The sequence below is a fragment of the Cyrtonyx montezumae genome, unplaced genomic scaffold (genome assembly GCF_038088225.1).
Source record: "Cyrtonyx montezumae isolate F1298 unplaced genomic scaffold, pur_monq_1.0 scaffold_7, whole genome shotgun sequence".
NCBI classification, from domain to species: Eukaryota; Metazoa; Chordata; class Aves; order Galliformes; family Odontophoridae; genus Cyrtonyx; species Cyrtonyx montezumae.
In genome coordinates, this window is record NW_027072078.1 from 17,023,015 (window position 1) to 17,045,956 (window position 22,942).

The 22,942-nt window shown below is 39.0% G+C and overlaps 1 protein-coding gene across 1 annotated transcript in view; it reads left to right on the top strand.

The window, feature by feature from the left end:
- Positions 1-1,891: 1,891 nt before the first annotated feature.
- Positions 1,892-22,942, top strand: part of ADAM23 (ADAM metallopeptidase domain 23) — a 61,249-nt gene continuing 40,198 nt past the window's right edge. The window contains 5 exon segments of the mRNA XM_065750969.1: positions 1,892-1,922; positions 2,223-2,449; positions 11,779-11,855; positions 18,141-18,204; positions 22,276-22,358. Of these exon segments, the coding sequence (XP_065607041.1) occupies positions 1,892-1,922; positions 2,223-2,449; positions 11,779-11,855; positions 18,141-18,204; positions 22,276-22,358 (482 nt within the window).

Below are 22,942 nucleotides of genomic sequence, written 5' to 3' on the forward strand. Positions count from 1 at the left end.
CTATGCTCTCCAAACTACATGGCCACCTGAAACTGTCAGCTTCAAAAAACAGAGCTTTAGCTGTGTGGCAGTCATTGATTGTGAGACTAAGTGTGCTACTGGAGAGGTTCTGGTGATGTCTGAGGCTGTGGAACAGCTGGGCTGTATGGAAAGTGCCTGGGGAAGCAGCTATCGAGAAATACCAGTTTGTATAGAGAACTGGTATAGGTTCTCCCTAGATCCGGACAACAGTGATCCTAAGGTTTTTTTTACTATTTTTTCACACTGGGCCATTCTGTTGCTCTCTGATGACTGCTATTACATATTAACTTATTACAATTACGACTTAGATGTGCTACCTACTGGAAGCTCAGAATTGACCAGCATGTGCTGGTAGGTAAGGGGCATGTGCAGACCAGAATGATTTTTGATATTAAAATAAATCAGTAACGCTACTGCTATAAAAGTCTTCATGGTAATGATTTGCAAAGTTACTTACGTTCTAAATTAGCTGTGGTAATGAATTTGGTGATATGAAGTCTGTGTTAAGGCGGGCTGCCCTCTGACGGAAGCTAGATGAAGCGGAGGAGACTCCTGCATTGCTGGACAGCTGCACGGGTTGCCATGGGATGAATAAGGGACACCCAGGCAAAAAGCAGAATCATCTTCATTGCTTCAGCGGGAGACCTGAGCCTAAATAAAGTACATGCATTCGTGGATACTGCGGGTCTGCGGGCAAAACGCGTGCTGAGAGCTCAGCGTCCAGCTGTACGGTGCGCCGGCACAGCCTCAGCCGCCACCTCCGTCCTCCTGTCAGCGCGACCGCGGGCGGTTCGCGCCACCTGCCTGAGGCGATAACGGCTGCGCGCGCTGGGGCGGTGGCAGCGCGGCAGACGGCGACTGCCCGGCCCGGCCCCGCCGCGCGTGCGTCTGCCGCGGGGCTGCGCGGTTTGGGGGTGGGGGGTGGGGGGGTGTAAAGGCGAAGGTGCGCGCGCGCGCCGTTCTCGCCCGCCCTCGCGCCGAGGTAGCGGGCTCCAGTCACGGCGGAGCGAGGAGGCGGACGGGTAGGTTCCGCGGTGCGGGGCCGCCCGCTCACCCCCTTCAGTCTTCCCGGCCCCGCAGGAGCGAGGGCCTCGCTCTGCCTCCGCCCGGGACGCCTCGGGTCGCTATGAACCATGAAGCCGCCCGGCAGCTTCTCCCTGAGGCGGCCCCGCCGCGGCCGCCCCGCGCTCCTGCCGCTCCTCGTCGCTCCGCTCCTGCTGCTCCACGGCTCCGCCCGCTCCCGGGCTGCGGCGGCAGACGGTAGGTATGGCGGCTCCGCGTGCCGGGCGTCCGCCGCCCTCCGCGCCCCTCTCCCGGTCCCCTGGTCTCCCTGCTGGGCGCTGAGCCCCGCACGGCGCGACGCCACCGAGCGAGCTCTTCCTCCGCTCCTTGCAGCTTTCTGTACGCGTCCGCTGCTCCGTACGCGGCGCCGCGCTCGGTGGCTTTCTTCGCTGTTTTGCGAAACGGGACAAACGTTAAGGCTTCCCCGGCTGCGCTCCGCTGAGGCGGTGCTGCAGTGCGAGGAGCAGCGCCCGCTGAGGAATGCGACAAAAAGGCATCGGGGGCTTCTGCGCGTGTGAGCGGGAGCCGGCTTGTTCAGCCGTGCCGCCCGCCGCCGCTCTGCGGGTCGCCTCGCTGCCGATTTCACGCTGTACGTTGGCTGACTGCATCTTAATGTGAGAAGATAGAGCATTTCGGCTGAAAAGGTGCCTCCGAAGCGCAGGGCTCTTGTTAACGGAGTGGATAACAACTTCCGATTATGTACCGTGTGTGTGCTTTTAGAATTCGGTTTGTCTTAGAAGGGTGACAAGCGTTCTTCGTCTTTTTGTAGATGTGTATTTATTTTGTGTGTGTACGTGTATCTTTCAACATGGAGGAGACCTTAGCAAGCACAGGAGGCTGTACGGTATAACGATGCGTCCAGTAAGGCTCGTCAGCCTTGTTGGCTGAAAGGTGTTGAAATATTTATAATCTGTGACTGTATGGGAAACGTACGTATGTGCATTTAAATAATTAATGTTATTTCCAAAACCGTTTTATTTGTGAGTATGAATCAGATCTAGCTCAGTGAATAAACTGTCTTTTTGTTTTCTTTAGAAGTTGATTAAATATTAGAAAACTGCAAGTTGCACGTGTCATTTTTAATGGAAATAAACATATTCTGCCATCTAATTTATGGCCGGCGTATCTTTTTTCCTCAGACCTGCACTGGAATGAAACAGCAGGCAGAACTGAGGAGGTACTGACAGATGGAGAGAATGCATTTCAGCCAAATAAAAGCAGCAACAGTGAAAATAACAGCTACAACAGTGCAATCCAGAAAGAAATCACACTGCCTTCAAGACTCATTTATTACATCAACAAGGACTCTGAAACCCCTTACCATGTCCTGGATACTAGGGCAAGGCACCAGCAGAAACACAATAAGGTGGGGTAATATGAGGCTTCTTTATGGCATTAAAAAAAGGAAAAAAAAAGAAGTAATTTGTAATGCAGAACTGCATATGTTTTATTTTGTAAATCTTCAGGACTTAATATTGACCCTTACTGTTGTTTTTAGGAATTAATATTAAACGTTATTAGACAAGAGTGTTATTTCCCATGTCTTAATTAAAAAATATTTTAATTTTCAGTGCAGTCCAGTAGTTGAACTGTAGATAAAATGAATGGTAATCAGTCAGAATTGGTCGGACATCGGTCGTTTTTGTAGCTTGACTTTATACCATCGTCAGCATAATTTTTCCTAAACTGCTCTGCAATGGAGAAATGTTCCATGGAGTTTTTTTCTTTATCAGTCTAAACTGAAGATGTGAGTTACTTGATGCTGAGTGGATCATGCTCTACCTAATAAATGCAGTATTGGTTTCCTGCCTGTGTATGACGGGCAAAGACCAATGTAAGATTTTTTGGGGTTGTTGGTTTTGTGTCTTTTTATGGTCTAGTCTTGTCTAATATTTTGTACGGATAGAAATGTTTCTGAAATCGCATGAGACTACATAATTCTTTGTTTTATTTTTATTTTTTCATTTGGAATAACTTGATATAGAGGTAAACCTCTTCTAAACCTTATTACTTTGGAGGCACCGCTTAAAATTACTCCATTATAATTTTATAAATTTATATTTAAAAAAATAATAATCATTTTTTTCCAGTAAGTTAAAAAGGCAAAATGAAGATAGAGTGTTTGAGTAGGAGGAGGTTATCATGGTAGAAAAAGACAGTAAAGCAGATAAGTCTTCCAACAATACCATAGATCAACACTTAGCTGTAGTGTAGTTCTTACCTATCAAATTGCACGAGTTTTGGAATATGGATTTAGTATGTGTTCGTTTTTGTTGATACTGTGACATTTCAGATGTGAAATTAATATGGAGTTACTTTATAATGTTAGAAATAGTTGTATAGTTGTGATATTTTCATGAGAGGAAAGGTTACTTCTTGGACACAGTGCGTTCAGATGGGTCTAAATGCATCAACGCGTTGGATGGTGGAGAAAAATTGTCCCCGTGTTGGAAAATGAACCACTTAAAATAATACTGTCCTCAGAAGTTACACCACAACCTTCTTGAAGCATGTGAGATTTTCATTTACAGCATGTTTAAAAGTGTCTCAGATGTTATTTAGGAAACAGTGAGCCGTGTCAGTGTTATATTACAAAAAAAAAAACAACCTTCCTTCCTTCCTTGCCCCCACAGCACGCGTGCAGACTGAAAGTGCTCTGTTTATGCAAACTTCAGAGACGTGGAAAAAGTGTAGGTCCTTCCAAATTCTGTTTTCTAAAGCTGTTCATGAGTATTGCCGTAGCATTTCCTTTCTTTGGGGAAATGCAGAGTCTCATCCCCTGACACCTAGGGAGCTGCCCTGAAGTGAGACCGCTCTTCAATTAGCTGACACACTGTGGGCTCTGTCCCTTCTTTGGAGAGGGATATGGTGGAAAGGGATGTGCAGTTGGTTGGCAGCCTGCCTTTGGGAGCATTGCTCCTTCCATGTTTCTGTGTGCGTTTTTCATGAAACGCACAGAAGTGAAAGTCTTCTGGGCTCTTCACTTATCCAGCATTCTCACAAGAACATTACTGCCATTGCCTTCCCTTCCTGTGCCCTACCTCTCTCTACTTATTGGGGTAAAGCTCTGCAGAAATCAGTGCTGACCGAGTTGGTATTGATTTCCTTGGGTATGTGTGGTGCTGAGTGTTGTGTAAAATGGATCTTTCCCCTCAGTGTCAGTTTGAAGTCTAGCCATTGCTAACACTGTGGTTCTTCCCACAGAAAGGTTCAGATTTGGATTTTCATGGAGGCTGACATTATGTTGACTTTCTTCTTCTGGCATAGTACTTATTTTGCTTTGTTGCCTTTAACTGAATAAGAGGGTTGATTGTATTCCTTGTCTGGATCCATTGTATTATTGTTGTTGTTGTTATTTTTATCTTATTTCTTTTAAATTTCCTCTTCCTGGAGCACCACATAGAGCTTCTCTCTCTCCTACAGCTTTTTCCCTCACCCAGTTTGATTCTTGCATCTGTCATTGCGTGTGTTTGGTTTTTTTTTTCTTCTTTGCTCCTCCTTCTGTTTCACTGATAACACAATAACCAATAAGTATTTTGGTTATTTTGTCCTGTTTAACATTCACTGTAATCAAGGAAGAAAAAAATCTTTCTAAGATGCCAAGGGAAAACAACTCAGAAACAAAACAATAAAAGTGCCACTACTTCTACTGGATTGTAGAAGGTGCACATGAGAGCTGTCTTTCTGGAGGAAGAGTGAATGAACTTTTTAGTGCTTGCTTTTATCCCTTTCTAGATTTAAAACAAATGCTATGTTTTAATAAATCCTCATTGTTAGATTTTACTGTCTCCTACACAGCTAATATAAAGAAAAATATTGTTATAGTTGGGTCAAGAAAGAAATCTGTATTTAGGATTGATGGTTTGCATGCTGAAAGGAGAGAGACTTGCCCTTAGATACATTGGGCAGAAGTGGAATTAGAATGCCAGGATGGCTTATTTTTCTTTTTTTTTTTCCTGTGTATATATTTTCCCCTCCATTATTTTTAGAACTGTATGTTCTTTAACCTAAATTTTCATATACATTACATGATATATTAATACTGATGGTTTGTAGGTATAGATATACTCTCTAACTGTGTATGTTGTTGAGGAGACCCCTTTGTGTCAAATTTCACTATAGTGTCAAGAATGTAAGCCGTTAGGATAGTCTGTGGGGTTAGGCTGGAATGCTTCAGAAATGCTGAATCACTCTGAAGGAGGGGAGAGTAGTAGAAGTTATGCATGTGTGTGGAAAATGAGGCTAAGCTAGAGAAGTACAGTTACGTAAAATGATTTGAAATAAAATCTGCTTTTGTCTAAAAATCTCTTCATAAAGTTGAGAGTCTGCAACCTGCTTCACTTCACTTCACTGAAGAGCTGGCTAATAGAACAGCGGACCAACAAATCCAAAATATTAAACTGCCTTCTTAGCTCTCATCTGCTCTATCTCCTTCTACATCTGAATTTGTTTAAACACCATTAGAAGAGGGCATGCACACTCTAAAATGTTGGTAGAATCTCTCCCGTTCATTCTTGTTTTTTCCAAGCACATTTCCTTGCTGTGAGCAGAAATGCATGTTCTGCGTGGCTTTGACTTGGTGAAACGGTCCCTCTCCAGGGAGGACAGAATTCTAGGGTGTAGTCTACTTTCTTTTTAGGCACTAAAAAAATATTTTGAATACTTGATGCTTGAAGACTCTCCAGTCTGAACACCTCTGTTTCCTTATGGTTAAGGCTGGCTTTTCTTCTGAAGTTATTTTTAGTGCGAAATGCTAAAAAATGAGTACCTTTATAAAAGCATGCCAAAGAAGCTTGCCAGAAACCTGAAACTTGCTGAAAAACTGAGTCATCTGTGTTCTGCTTGTGTGTCATTCTGAACTTCTGCAGGTAGAAGCAGCCTTTTGATAAACTCTTGATTGAACCAGATAACTGCTTTGATACATTTGCACAGATTGCATATACAGATTGTTAGGACAGAGGGGGAAAACTGCACAGGCCACAACTTGGTACGGAATGCTAGGAGCAAATCCTTGTGATGGTGATCAGAGGAAAAACCTGTGGTTTTGAGGTCACAGTTCAGGGCAAACAGAAAATTTTGAGTGGAAAAAAGCTTGAATTAAATCATAAGCTGTGAGGAAGCAGTGTATTTTACATCTTCATAATTCTTAGCGTAGTTTTGGAAAAGAGATGCAAAGACAATAATGGCTGAAAGAAATACGTAACAGTAATATGTAGTAAATGAAATTCTGAAGACAGTTCTATCCCCCAAAATTCTATTAATCTTGTGCCATTTTCCTGGGATTTCTTTGGTTTCTTCTGCTCAGATCAGTTGTTAGTAGTTTAAAAAAGAAAATATTTCTGCCAGGCTTAATGCTGTGTTTTGTGCCTTTACCCTGTTTGAAAGGTTGAGGTACCAGTAAGTCCCAGTTTGTGAGACTTGGCTACTTTCTTGGTACGTAGCATGTCCAACTTGGAGGAGGCGACCTCAGAATGAAAGGAAAACAATCCTATTGTAGCCGTAGTGAAGGAGGTGGTATTGAGGAGAAAACAGATCTGTTTCATAAAACTTGGGAGAATATTTATGGTTAATAACCTCTGAAAAGATGGCATTGTGTGAGGTCTTAGTGAAATCCGGAGAGAATCATATGCATTAATTACTGTATTCCCTTTGCCTGTCTTAGGACAAGTCTTTGCTTTAAATCCTTTTGTATTGAAAACGTTACAGTTCTGATTTAAATAATCAAATTAATGAATTAACTTTATGTAGCTTTGGTATGAGTTTAATAGACTGTTGGGGAGGCTTTGTTGTATTTCAGCTGATGTTTGCATTTGTGTCAGAATTTTCAGTGCTGCAGCTCCAATTCAAAGTAGTTGCAAGTGGATGATTACGTGTGCGTTGTCTTTTGATTCCATATTGAGTTTGTATTAATGCAAAGGGCTTATGTGCACCCTGCAGCTTCAGGAGTTACTGACAGTAGCGTTGAAGCTGGTCTTCACATCTTCTGAGAGTAGAAGGACATCTGCTTTATCCAAACTTCTCCGCAAATATGAGGGTTGCTCCAAAAGAAATGCCTCCTATTTTACCATGATGGCCTGTGACCTCAGAGGCGGATGTTGGTAGAGGAGAGATGTACCTGCAAATGTTCCACTACCCTTTGTTGCCACATGACAGATGGCAGCAGAGGGGCAATCTGACAGAATGGTGCCTGGCATAAAAGTGCACGAGAAGCAAAGGTGTGTCACTGAATCTCCATGTGGAAAAAAATCCTCCCCGCTGACATTCATTGATGCCTACTGAACGTTGGAGTATTGCAAAGTTTGCACCTGGTGGGTCCTGCAAATGCTCACATGGGAGCAGAAAGAACACCATATGCAAGCAAGTCTGTCAGGACCAGTGAACCAATATGAGGCTGAATGTGACTGTTCCCTGGATCATATCATTTTATGTCTTCCCATATTTGTTTTCTAGCTGAAATGTTGGCTGTGATATTTGTGAGAAGGAAATGTATATGTTCTGTCTAGTACTTATAGGCAGTTAGGTACGACAAAAAAGTGATCCAGGGTATGGATGCACTAGTTTATAGAGTCTTGTTAGCAAAGCCTGGAGAGAGAGATGATTTTTAGAGGCCAGTGTCAGCACTGTGTGTGACTGAGCATCATGCTGTGGGAATGGTGGCTTGCTGGTACTGCTATCAGAAGGAAGTTCTAGATTGAGAAGTGTTTAGATAGATTTTCGATCAAATCCTGGTTTAGATTCCTGATTCCAGAGTAGGGATGTTGGAGCCCTCTGCTCAGCAACTAAAAGGAGAGAACTTTTGGCCCTTATTTCAGTCAACGTGCAAATAAAGAACTTATCACGTGGGCATCGTTATCTCTATGAATATAGCAGACCTATAGGTGGTATCAGTCAGTTAAATAATACTGTGACATTTGTGTAAAGACTTACGGCAGATTTCAGTATTTTTTGCATTCAGAGCAGTTTTACTTTGAAGTTCACTTCTTGTGATGATCGTTACACAATTCCTGAAAATCTGGCAAATGGGAATTGTGGACAAATTATGGTCAAGCAGTTAACAGAAACAAGCTTTTGAGTTGTGACAGCAGAACATCAGACTCCAGTTACAAACTTCTACTCCTTTCATATCCTGAAACTTACAGAAAGCTAATGATTGATGTGAAAGAAACTGGAATTCTTTATGTATACATACAGATTTTTGATGTGGAAATAAAACAGAGATGCTGCATTGCACAAAAAGCTATAGTGGTCTTGGGGCACTCCTAATATGAAGAATCTTTTTCACAGTGACAGTATGAGTAATCTGACCACCTAGATCAGTGAACAAAAATGTTTCTCTTATATGTTTCTAATTTTTATTTAACTCAGACTGAGGGAGAGGAGAATGTTTAAAGATTCTCACCCTTCTTCAGCTCATTCCTGTATCAGCACGTCTTTGCTGCAGAAGAATTGCACTGAGTGTTGCTGCTTTGCAGTTGAGGCAGCCTGCACCCATCAGAGCAGGCAGCTCTGCAGAGAGTTTAAAATAATAAACACGTACGGAGCTGGTTAGTCTCCTGTGTACGTAAGTAAAGAACGTGCATTAAAGTGTTATGCAGGATGAAGTGTAACGTGCGTATCCAAGGAGCACCGATTTTCAGATTATATTTGAGGCATTGCATTACACAGTAGCTGATAAGAGAATACTTTGAAATGATTCTGGTATATACCTTATCACAGATAATTTTCTGAAATGCTGCTTCCATCATGATGATACACAGCAATTGTAGTGGCTAAAACACTGGTGGCAACTCGCTGGTGGCTTTCTGTTCTGGTCTGTGACAGGAAAAACGTCAGTTTCAGGATGAAACAGTTTCATTACCTTTATCTGATTTCTGGCTCATAGCTTTCATACGTGGTTGTACATTATTAAACTGTATGAACAAGATCAGTATTTCACCGCAGCAGTGGAGTATTGTGTTCACCTGAATTCAAAGCAGTGCTTTTGCTGAACGGCAGGGATTTAAAATCTGGTGTTCTTTTTATAACCAATGGTTTGAGCTGAGTGTGCTGGAGAATGTGCCCTACTGCAGGGTGCCAAATCACCTTGTCAGCTGCTTTACAGTAATTGCTTATGTGTACAGGCTTGCATGTATTGTAAGTGAAGCACTGTAATAGATGTTCAAAAGTAATTGCTTTCAGAAATAGCACTAATATTATTTTTAATACTACCGAATGAATCTTTTTTTTTTCTGGTGATACTCTCAATTGAGATTAGAAGTCGCTTTTAATAGCTTTAAGTTGCAGAAATGGTTGATGGGTTAGAAATTACAGTAAGGAATGTTACACATATCACCAAATGGGCTTGAGTGGACCAAATAAAGCTATAGCAGATCAGACAGGATATGTACCTATCTGTCTTGAAGAATAGATGTCCAGGGAGGGATATACGGTGTAGCGGTCGTGGGATGCTATTGTCTAGACTGATTTTTCCCATCCTTCAGCAATTGCTGAATCAGGGCCAGAATTTGTCATTTGGATTTAATAGAACGTGATAGAATTCCCAATCTTTAGATTGGAATTCTAAAAGGGTTTCTTTCCTTGTATGCATAAACTTTTGGTATCTGTGATATCTTGTGCAAAAGTTTCAGGTTTTTCACAGATTTCAAAAGGTGAAGACATAATTACAAACGTGCCACAAGCGTTTTTGAAATGTGTTTTATACGTTATCCTATGCACTTAAGCATTTCCTCGTTTTGAAAGTAAATATATTAAAGTGTTTTAGTTACTAGGTTTATAATTGGCATTTAAAGCAATAGTAGTGGCAAAACCAGAAAAGTACTTCGTACAATACTAAGTGCTTGCTGTCTCTCTTAGATGATTATTTAGCCTTGATGCTGCTTCTGTCCTATCAAGTGTTTGAGAAGAGTAGATATTTTAAGTTAAGGTTAGTTTGTTAGAGGAGGTGAAAGAAATGCTGCACCAAGACCAAACTGAAAGGTTACTCTATTTCTGTCTAAGCTGATCCTGGAAAAAATGGTCACTTTTGACGTTACTTTTCTGTTCAATGTAATCTGAGGGTAATGTTGGGGATTACTTTTCTTTTTGTGTAAATTTCATCTTTGAAACAGACTCTCTCCATCGAGTCTCCTGCTTCTATTTATACTCAAACTGCTTCAGCCTGGTAATTCAGAGCATCTGCAAGCTCACCTTGCCAGCCCAGTGTTATTTCAGCAAATTGCTGAACTGCTGAGACAACCTCTTCATTACAGAAAAGAAAAAAAAAAGATAAAAAAAAACCACAAAAAAACCAGCAAAACATCAGTGCCCGATACTGGTTTGCTTCCATATTACTGTAGATACCAACCACCTAGCAATATTACTTTTAAACTTATTGTTTAAAGTTTTTATATTTCTTAATAAAAGGAAAACAAAACAACCTAGGCTTTGGATAGGGGCTGTTTATTACTAAAGACTTTTTGTCGCTATACAATCTGTGTTTTTTTTGTTTTTTTTTCTTTTGTTCTGCTTTGCCTGTTTTCAAAGAAGCTTTGTAAAGTATCTTAGTTGTAAGGTAAATTACAGTTCTGGGGGAAAAGAGCGATAAACAAAGGAAACACCAAAGCCAAATTTAGATGCTCTGGCAACTTTCAGAAATAGATTTTTAAATTGACATTGAAGAGTTTTATAAAATATGAATACGTTTGCTGAGGAAAAACAAGATGAAAGTCAGCGGTACTCCACATAGTGCACGAATGGAAGAGGAACAAAAAGGAGTCATTATCTATGGAAAAAATTCCAAAGGTAAGCCAGAGTCACAGGTCTTGTGGGTTGGAAAAGGTAACCTTCGTATCATCTCAGTTATGCAATAAACAGGCAGGACTTCGTGTGTTTTGTGATGCATCTGAGTATCTACTGTGGCGTTTAATTATAAAGTAATATTCTTTGGTCTTTTGATTAGAGGGCACAGTATTCCAACTAAATGTAGTTACTTATTTTGTTTCTTATTAGTATATAAGTAAGCATGATTTGATTAGTGAATATTGATCAGTGAAGTTCAGGTGCAGTCTATTTCTCCCTGCTGGAACACTGTCTTCACAGGAAGAAATTCTTGGACTGCCTTCGCTTATTTTTCTAGAAAGCAGCTGAAGGTGTTTTGAATGTCTCTTGTAAGTGACATCAAGGTGACATCAAAATGTACTGAAGTATGCCATCCATATAATTGTGAAAAACTGAATATTATTAAGGTTAACTGCCTATGTGAGACTAGCTAATGTTGTTTTGTTTGTTTGTTTTGAGTAGAATCAGTCTTCTATATGTTGGTTTGGTTATAATGCCAGATATAAAGCCTTTAATTGATTATTTTGAAGTAACTCCTTCATAATGTGTAATATGAGCTTTGCCCCAATTTTCTTAGAAGCCTTGTATCGCAAATGCTTTAATTATTTTGGGTCTTTTAGGATGAATGAATGCAATAAACCTAATTAAAAGAACAGTATACTATGTTACTTAGGCTTTTGTTACACAGCCATCAAGCTATGACAAAAATAGATATTTATATGAATCTCGTTGTTTGGGAGAAAATGAGCATGGTTTCCGTAACTTGTGTCACAGATGTTAGTCACAAATACTTCTTGCATATAAAGCTCAATTATTCTTTCTGACAACTTACAGTGTTTTGCAAAGCTCTATAGTATTGCTGTGTATTCATGTTTACAGGCTGTACATCTGGCCCAGGCAAGTTTCCAGATTGAGGCCTTTGGTTCCAAATTCATCCTTGACCTCACTTTGAATAAGTAAGTGCACTATTTGAGGTTTCTTTCTTTCCTGTTCTAATTGTCTTCAACTTACAGTACAAAGTCAGGGCATGTGAAATTCCCTACAGAAAACTATGCTGTTGTCCAAGGGTATTAATATAAAACAACATGGAGTCTTTCCTAAGCAAGATTGCTATTTCCCTTTCTGACATCCGTAATATGCCTTTACAACTTTGTGACTCAGGAGGGATAATGGTACTTAAAGATAAGTATAAATTGATAGTTTGGTCCTCAGAAGCCTGAATGTAATAGTGAAAGTTAAAGGTGTTTAAAGCTGATATTTATGTTTAAATTTGTAAAGCTGTCTTTATATTAATACGCATTCAGTAATTGAATTGCTGCAATGATGGATTTAAAAATCTGTAGTTCAATTCAACCATAATTAAATTGCTGGCTGTTGGAAGTTGATGCTACCAGTCTTTTTGGTTAATTAAAAAAAGACCCTCGATGATTAAGAATAAAAAATAGCATTATCTTTGTGTATTTTATGTGGGATTTTAAAAAATGTCTCATTACATCAGAAGTAGTTACAGAATGGATGACTTTACTGCCTATGGTTTCTAAACCTGTGTGATAACACCATAAACCACAGTAACGTACAGTGAAAATTCTTCACATGTAGTAGTGAGATGATGGACAGGTGTTACTAACTTACTTCCTGTATTGGTACAAAATTTCCATGCTCACTGTATTTGCAGAATGTTACAGAAAACGCTATGTACAGCATTTCTACTTGTATCCTGGTACATCATTCAGCGTACTGGACTGTGGCTAGAGGTGTTTGCCATTGTCCTTGTTGTTTCATTTACATGTCTGCTCCGATTCAGGACGATAATATGTGTATTCATTTCTGGACACCGTGCACTTGAAAGCGTAAAGACTAGATGCATGTACATGTCAGTGGCTTATTACTCTCCATTTATAGACAGAGAAATTTCAGTAGCACCAGTATTTGAAAGGCGTTGATTTTCTTGTTTTTGATGTTGGTTTTTTTGATGATAAGATAGTGATGAACTGTCACGTAGAAGTTATTTTAATTGTTCAAGTTGCCATGTGGGAATATTGCTGGAAAATGTATTATTGTCACAGTAATCATGAAGTTCCTAATGAAGTTGGGAGTCCTAGTGGTTTGGCTGCACCATAGGTACAGCCTAGAATGTATTTACCAGTAAACAATTTTAGGTAAATCTCTGGTCAAGAAGGTCTAACGTGTAATACAGGTCAGTGTTGGTTTAGCTGCTTATATCACTTCTGTTTATGTGTCCTCAGCTGGAGATAGGGAACTGTTTGTCTTAAAATTGGAAGAGAGCTTTTGTGCCCTGGAAGTTTGCACTGATAGTTTAAAAATAATGTAGAAGTATATAAAATGATAGGTAAAATAATCTTTCATTATTGCATGAAAGTGCTTTTGCAGCTTCTGATGTCATTGGGCATTTTTGCACATTTATGGGGAAATAGAGATGTGACACAGCATTGTCCTAATGCCTGATTTATATATATAAAAAAAATAAAAAACAACAAGAAACAAAAAACTTTGAAACTATGTTCAGTAATTAATATTTTTTTCCTCAAACAGTACTGTCAATTTATGTAAAGAATGTGTGTACTTAATGATTCCAGTGTATCTGATCTGGTATATCTAATATATAGAATATATATTTTTTCATTTTTGTATGATGCTTTAAGAAAACGCTTGAGGTGCTGCTGAATTGCTTTCTCTCAGTCCATCTTCACCAACATGTGAAAGGCAAAAGTTTAAATTGCAGTCTTTCAGCTGAAGGAGAAGCAAACCAACAGTTTCTGTGGGTAACTTGTGATCTGTTCAAAGTTACCAGTATTTATGTTCTGATGTCATACTAAAACATATTAGAGAGAAATGCTGCAAAAAAGCAGTGAGTTGCAGACATGTACTTGGTGTTTTTCAGCGATGAGGGCAGTCGTCTGTATTGTCTTTGGAAGAGAAGCAGTAGTTTTTCGTCTGATGGTTTTGCATGAGCCTCTAGGTGAAGGATTCTCCTCCACTGGGGGATGGAGCCATGACAGAGCCTTCACCTATAGGAATTCTGCAGGCTGAGGAACAAATAAGCAGTAACTAGTTCAGTTACAGTTTTTGATCCTGTCATTAAAGCTATGATGAAAACGTGTTTTATAATATGGGTATGTTCAGTGTTGTGCAGTCTTCTACCACTTGCTATTCCAGCAGTGCAGCAGGAGGCAGCACCAATCCTACCACTGACCAAGAGCTTTCCTTCTTGGCTTAACATCTCACATTTTTCTCAGCAGTATTTCAGCTCCTTGTCATCTGCCTCTGTCATTCCTCCTAGAATTTTCCAAATCAGTCTTTTAAATATTTTTATTTTTTGTTCTCAGTTTTTCCACCATCTCACCCCGCTCTTTTTGGCAGAAATTTGTAAGATAAAGTGTGTGTGTGCACATTTGTTTTAATGGAAGTTTCATAGGAGAGAACTTACAATGGCAGCCATAAAAAATAACTTTAGAGTGCCTGACTTTCAAGCACACAAGTTTTGGATTTCTTTGTAGTAATGAAGTGGTGCTCCTATGTATGTTGCTGTGCAGTGAATGGCTATCAGTAAAGTCACTGACACTATAGCTTGCTTCAATGGGATACAAGGAACTCAGGCTACTTCCTGTGTGAAACCCCACTTTAAGTGCTGATATAAAAGCTCTTGAGAAGCATGTTTGTGCACAGAACATAGTGGGAGCCTCTGAGATGTCTTAAAGAATTTGGTTTTAACAATCAAAAAGCTGAGTGGATGTGCTGTTTGGCTTATTAAAATGCACACGGTGTTGTAAATGTTAGCCTTCTTGTCAGGGCACTTGCTTTAGTGTTGAAAGTACTTCATTCTGTGCATTCTTTATCCTGGAGTTAATTAAGTGTGGATATTAGACACTTCTAAACAGTCTTGAATGGTGGTCAGCTGAGATAGGACTACAGCTGCTGGACTGGTGGACTGTGATGGCCACAAGCATGGGGTGTGACAAATGCATGTATGAGGAAATAAGGAAATGCTCTGAAAATCTGCGTGGCAGAATGAGGATGTTTATTGCCTTTCCCAGCTACAGACATCAAAGAAAGGAGGTGCTTCTCACGAAAGACAAAATGCAAATCTTGTCACAGGACACAGTGCATATTACGCTGTTTACAAGAGTTTTAAAGGATTGGTTGGAAAAACTTACAGGATTTGTTTTGAATTGAAGGAAGTAGTTAGACCATTCTAACGAAGATGGCATCCCTCAACCTTATGTCAGAGGGTGATAAAATTCATGCTGATAATTCAAAGTCATCTGTTTTCCCTGCTGATTATGGAAGAAATGGATCAATTAAAATGCAGTGCTGAATGAATTCGAACCACGGTTTAAATAAAATCTTTATTTTGTCAATTGCTCTACTAGGAATACTCTGTCACAATGAATTGGACTGAAGAATTTTCCATATTACGGGCCTCATTTTCTGTAATATTGTCTAGCAGCTCATTTCTTCAGAGCCTTTCAAGTAGTGCTTTTTAAAGAGTTATGATCTTTAGTGCTGTGGTAAGAGGAAGTTCTGGTGGAAACTGAGCAAGATGCTGTTTTTAATAGCCTGAAAAACTCTTCAAACTACTGCTTTTAAAATGCTTGATGAATTAACCATTAAAATGTAGGTATTGGTGTCAACCAAAGTAGAAGCTCCTAGTTTAAGGAGATGTTTTTTTCCAATTGTATATATAAATTTAGTGTTTCCTGTGGGAAATGTTGAGTAAAAAGTGTCCTTGCAATACTTTGGTGGTTAATTTTGACAAAGTATAATCACCAGAAGTGCTAAATATGCTGCTGTAGAACGATTTGTGAATCTACCAACTAATAGGTGGTAGATTGCGTTGCATTCGACAGAAGGATTGTTCCCAAATTAAAGGTGCATTTTGTTCACAGTATGGTGTTTGGGAAGTATGTCGTCAAAAGCAGGCCCCTACTTTCTTTGTGGGGCGTTTGGAGGGTTTCTATTGATGTGCCTTGTATCCAGCAGGTCCGCAAGGCAGTAGAGCTGGAAAGTCAGTGATGATGGAAGTGAATGGTCTACTGGAAAAGCATGTCTACTGCATGCTTTCTTTATGTATGTGAAATATATGTAGGAATGTTCTGTCACAAGTATATGATGTTGGATACTCTGTAGAGCTTTGTTTACTACCTAGATGAGGGAGCCCTTTATAGCTGGAAGTAATGTGAAGCTGAAGGGTGGAGAAGGACATAACTAAGTTACAAGAGTAGCCCAACTGAAATTCAGGAGAATCACACTGAGTTCTGGAGAGATTCTGCAAAGGATGGACGAAACAGCTTTTGAGCAGCTCTTACATCGCATGCAGTGGGACAATTCTAAGGGGGCAGGTCTTGTGATTAAGCTGTATATGGCTGTGAGTCTGTGGATACAGTAGGGGACTGCTCACTGCAAGTCTAACAGAATGCCAAAAGCTCTGGAGAGTAGAAAGCCGTTCTGAGGACAGCCATGTATTGTGGCTGTGGGAGGATTTAAAGAAATAAATTTCCTTGATTTGGAAGCAGATAAATACAGATGCTGTCACTGGTTTGAGGAAACCCAATGGAACTTGGAAATTAACTTCCAAATGAAAGCAGGAATGCCTTTAAGAATCTCATTGCAAACAGAAAAAGTACTTGTGATCTTGAGGTTTGTATTAAACAAACACTCAAAATCAAAAGAATGACTCTGGCTTTTGCATGCAGTACTAGCGTATAAGGCAAGAAATATAAGCAACTATAAGACTTCAGCTTTCAGCTGTGGAGAACTATGTGTTACGGTGTGAATGTGACTTGTGCAAGAACAACTGTTTTATACTTTGTGTGTCAGTTCAGCCTCACCTCCTGAGATTAACCTCCTCTACTGTATGAAGCTGTGATTGGCTGTGATCAGAGACTAATCAAAGCATTTACTGAGCACAGTTACAAGCACGGGATGATTGAGATTGAAGTGGGAACAGTTGAAACCACTTGGTTAAGGCTGTTTCTAGTTCAGGATAGCACGAGGTTTTAACCTGGAATGGAATTTTCCATTTTCCCCTCTTGTGTTGCATCCAGTCTTGCTTTTACCATTCCTTTAAGTAGTTGAGGACAGCAGTTCTTATACTCTATAATAATTGTGAAAAAGACAAAGAAGTAAAGGATGTTATCAACGCTCTTAAGTGCTTTGTATATATAATCCTCTTTAGAAGCTTCGAACCTTGTCACATTAAATGCAGTGAGTGTTTGTACTGAAGTCAAGCACTTGTGCTCTTCAGAGTGTTTGTGTTTTCTTGCAGAAAAGGTATTGTTTACTATGATGCATATGGAGAAAGTCAAAATGATTTTATGCATCTGAATTTATTTTTAAATCAGCACTTTAAATGTGTATGCATTTAAATACTGCTATCAAAATGAAGGTTAAAACAAATGATGAGAGACCTCAGTAATTATTCATGGTTATTGCTGTTTCTTTTGCCCATACTGTGATCTCTCAGTGCTTTGAGAAAGGACTTTTAAGAGAACCACTGGTGACTGACTTCAGCAGGAAGCCTGATAAATGCAGGATGAAGAATTGATTTTGTGAGCCATTACTAACAGTCAGTGTTATCCGGACTGCTGATAGGGTATCTTGTTTTGAGACATGTTACTGTAAGTACCTGTTAGTCGTGAATTCCTATCAGAACTATTTTGTTGCACCAGGCTTTCATCAGAATGATAGTTTTTATTCATAGCAGTAGTTTTTATATCTGTGTCACTGTCAGACGCTTTCACGACTTTCACGGTCTCAGACTTTCCTGTTTGCAAGGCTCTTAGATACATTAAAAATGCTGGGAAGTCAAGCAAGGTACAGGTGATAGAGATACACCGTTGACTTCAGGACAATCGTGTATATATTTGTCCATTCTTGCATATAATGTATATAATTTTTATATATATAAAATGTGTTTGAAAACAATAGTGAATTAAGCATAAACATAAAAAGTAATGGTTATGGGCAGCTAGCAAAATTCTGAAGTCAGTGGATTTTTGTGTATTCAAGATAATCGTACTGAGAGACTGAAATAGGAGTGGAGGATGGAACATGCTTTGTCTCCTCATGCATAATCAAACCTGGTCACAAGCTGCTTGGCTTTTTTTAGCTAATTTACCAGGAAAGAAAAAATGGTTTGAAGATTCTAACTTAAGCATTAACGTGGCTGTATAAAGAGTTTTTCTCATGTTGATGTTTCTTCTTTGTTTTTGCTTTGACAGCGATTTGTTATCTTCCAATTATGTGGAGATTCACTATGAAGATGGGAAACAGAAGATTTCTAAGGTACTATGCTTTTAAAATGCAGCAGATTGGCATTTCTGAGGGAACACTGCCAATAATGTTTTTAAAAAGGGTCAAAACACCACAAGCCTTTTTATAGGCACATCAGGAAGCTCATCTGGGCCGGGGTAGGAATAGACAGTGATGGATGATCCGAGTAGTGCTACAACAGTTATGCCTTGTGAATTGTAGGGGACAGAGGGTTTTAAGTCACTGATAGTGTAGACTTTATTACATGTACTTAGCAAAAATTGCAGGAGGAATAGAGAGTGGGAATGTCAGATGTACAAACAGAAAACTTGCAGTGACATTTCTTTGGAAGAAATATACAGTTGGGAAACAGAAAATGAAAAACTTAACCGCTGGAGTCAGTAGAAAGCTAGCATGTTGCATGATGTGTAATTAATTTAGTTTTTCAAACTGGCTGCTAAGTTGAATTCAGTGCCAATAAGCTATTGATCCAATGACCAAGAGATAAAGTTATGCAACATAGTTTAGCACTAAGGAAATCAGAATCAACTTTTGATTGTATTAACAACATGAAGACTGGTAGGTTCACAGGGAAATTACACAGTACATTTACAGGGACTGACTTATTTCATAGATGAGATAAATGCTGGAACGTTTGTTGGGAGCTTACTATGTATGAAACGTGCCTGTATGTGAGTGGAGAAAAGCAAGCAGTCACATTACATTTACGCCTTCAGCGAGGGGGGACTTTTTTGGCCAAAATTAAATAACTTCATTGTTTTGCCCTTGCTATAAAGAATTACGAATAAAATGAAATAGATTAGGTCAAAATGAAACAATTACATTGCAACATAATTATTGCAATGAATTTTCTACTGAATATTTCTACTGAAAATAAATCATTATACTAAGAAAGTGATCTCTTTCATTAAGAATCGGTACTGTGCAGAATGGGCAAAAAAGCTAAGTGATGCAAGAGGAGAACTCCCTGTGGAATTTGGACCAACTCATGCAGTTGTTAGCTGCAGCACTGGCACTGAGCACTGCGGTTGCTGAATCATGAATCTGACTGGAAAATTATATCGGAACGTTAGACTGAGCAAACGTGCTGCCTTCGCGTGCTGCAGCAACTTGATCCAAACTTCCTAGGGGATCTCTGAATTTATTTGCTTAGAAACAATAACTAAGCTTTAATTTACAGCTTTTAATTAATGCATTGAAATCTTCATGACAAGTTCAGAAAATATACAAACAATTAAGGAGATCAAATGAGGACTGCATCCTAAGCTTTTTACAGTATCTTGTAATCCTTTTTAGACTAGAATAAATGATTGTTCTGCTTCTGGATGTGGATGCCAAGATGTGAGCCGTGATGAAAAATACTGTATTTTACAGATTTCTAGTAAATGAGTGAAAACGTGACAGAACAAACAGTAATTTCCTCACTAGAACAACAATCTATAAAAAAGAAAAACATTGGAACACTACTTGTGCGAGGAAGATGATCAGCAGTTGGTCATTAAAAAGCATGTTCTGAGTATTCTCACTAATGGAAAAGTAAATACGCAGCAGTTGCTTTTTGTGTAATGCTTTGATTTGATTATACAGAATGGAGTCTATGGGGAATTTCATTCAGAATTTGAATAACTCATTAAATAAGATCAAAAATGGAAATATTGGTGTGCATAATTGAAAACATTTACATTTTTTGGTAATTCTTCAAGTCAAATAATTGCAAATAAATGGTTCTAGTATGTGTGTTGGAATTCAGGTGCTGTATGACACCAGAATTGAGACTGTTTTGATGATGAATGGTACATTCTCAGTTGATGTGGGAGCAAGGCAACTTTACCAAAAGGTTTTTTGTGTAGCTGTTTGCGAAGATTTTTTAGTTCCTATCGTGGATGGATATTAAAGACCAACTGTTTAAATAAAGTACACCAGTGTCATTCAGTTTTCTTATTTTAACTTCAATGATGTTTAGCAGCAGAACTTCTGTTAATTAAAAGCTTCTAAGTTCACCAGTTCTTTCAAGCATGCTTTGGAAAATCAGAATAGTGTTTTGGTTTCTTTCTAAACATTTATAACGAGAACAGTCCTGTTCCTGATGTTTTCTGCTGATAGAAAATAAATACACTTATTTACTAGAAGAGTCAATCCGTGAAGCTGGTTTATTCTACCCTTGTTCACAGTAAGTAGTTCTGTAAGCCTTGAACAGTCTAAGCACTTTGTTCAGCAGTGTTTTATGGAATTTTAGGGATTAATGATTCTGCTGTCCAGCACTAAGGATAGAAAAAGTTCCAAAAAATCAGATTTAAAATTTTAACACTCGCAAATCTTATATGCAAATAGATGGTGGTTTGACAATACAAGTATTTCTGAATTTCCAATCTGAAATGTTTATAGTCTGGCCTTAACATATTTCCTAGCAGCCTCCCGGCCTCTGGGTAACAGAGTTGTGCTTCCTCTTTCTGAGTTCAGGAATCTTTGAGTTTTCTACAAAATGAAACTGTTTCAGCGTGTTTTACTGGACTCAGAGGGGGTGCAGTGACACATGGTAGCTGTAGATGCAGTAGCCATTAACTTGTGAGATGGGGGATGTTTCTGGAAAGTGGAGATTCAAATTAATTCTTCTCAAAGTAACCTGGGAAACTTGGGTTGAGCATTGTAGGCATTAACCAGAGGAAGGGCATTTTTATGGCACTGGTTTATACTGGAGAAAAAAGCCAACACAAAACAACCAACAGTGAAAGCCACTGCAACTGTGTTTTGTGAGGGCCTTGACCTTGTCAGTCTCTCAGATGCATTCTCAGCATCCTTGAAGCCGCCTTGGATGGTTTGGCTGCTTCTATGCCCACTTCAGAGAGAGCTCAGTCAGGAGCCAATTGCTTCAGGAGAGGAGAGCTCAGTTTAGTTTGCTCTGTAATAAAGAATTGGATGAGTCCAGGGAGCTTGCACTTTGAATTCAGAGGAAAGCACACAGTTTTCACTAGAGTTTGGGTTGCAGATGAGTAAGGCTTTTCTGGATTGGAACTTGAATATTTTATGTACCAATTTTTCTCTGTAGCATTTTAATCTTGTTTTGACCTCTTCCCCTCATATATACACACTGCAGCTTGACTAACCTTCCTGTGGAGAGCTGGCAGATATATCCAGAGTTGCAGTGAATGCCTGTTTGATAGCACATTTGCCACTAATTCTGTTCTGTCTAATCCTTGCAGCTTCTGGCTCTTCAAATCCTGCACTGCAGCATTCAGCAGGGTCTCCCTCACTTTCTATAATTAAGGCTTTAGAGAACTGAGGTCTTGGGTGTAGCTGAGTGTTGAGGTGTTGTTGGATTTGTTTTTGCTTATTTAAATATGGATGTAGGAAAGTTAAATGTTATTTTTTTAAGAGCAGGAACTTGTCTAAAATATGACTGTATATGAAACCATAAAAATACTAGCTTTTAAAAATAGATTTTGCATCTGTTCTTAATTTTTTTGTAGTTAAAATCAAGAATTGACTTCAGTCTATAGATCATAAGAGTAATAAAAAATTTAACTGTGCATTTTAATGTATCTAAGCCACATTTACTTTCTGGCTTATTCATCACCAGTAATACTGGTATATGCGTTTTAATGATATAGTGCTTAAATTAATACTTTTTTAGAGAGAGAAAATCAAAGTTGAGTTGGTAGAATGCAAATTGAAGCCAAACACACGCCAGGTGACTGATGAACATCGTATTACTTATAACTGCAGTGGACCTGGAAGGCATCTAGGAACAAGTCAGCTCATGTAACCTGCATTATGTAACAGTTCTATAGAATCAATTCACAGTGAAGATATGCATTTAAAAAAAGAAAGATGAGGAGTGCTGTGACATCAGCAAGAGAATAACATTATAATTTGAAGACTTAAAATATTCTTTACCAAGCAAGCTTTACTTTTACTATTAACCAGTAATAGTCACTGGGATATAGTTTAACTTGAGACTGCCTTCTCTGAAATCTTACCTGATAGAAGATGTTAGGTATGTTTCCCCTTCGATTTAGACAATAGATATGAAATCAGTGATTTTCTGTCTTTTTTTCTTTTCTATTTTTTTTTTCATGTGAATAGGGTGGGGAGCACTGCTACTACCATGGAAATATCAGAGGTATCAAGGATTCCAGAGTTGCTCTTTCAACTTGTAATGGACTTCAGTAAGTGCACTTTCTCATCTTTCAAACAAGGCTATTAACCAGTTGCTACTCTTGAATATTATATCGAAATGTGTGATGGACTGCAATTTTCCATTGAGATGTTTGAAGTTGCAAAATACCAGTGCCAGTTATGCCAGTCTGCTCACACCTTTTTTAAAGTCTTTTGATTCTGTCTCGTGAAACTTTGGTAAGCGGCAATAAATATTTCACTAAAATGATGTACTACAATGGAGAACGAACAAGAATTGTACTGTAGGGGGCTGAATTGTACTGTAGGGGGCTGTTTGCTCAGCATTTGCAGATGAAGCTCAGCCCACAGAAGTATTTTTCTTTTCGTTAGACTATTAAAAAAAAAAAAGTAAGAAATGAGTTACTGTGAAGTGTAACTTGCTTCATGCTGGTGCTGATATCTTAGGACTCCCTGGACCTTTCTAGGTCCAATATTTATACTCAGGTTTTTGGTCATTACAATTACTATTACATTCGGTGTCAGTTTGTTGAACTGTGCCTGATTTCTGAAAAAGTAACAATAAAAAAATTCTTAATTTTAGCCACATATGATGGTAATCCATATAGATGTGAAA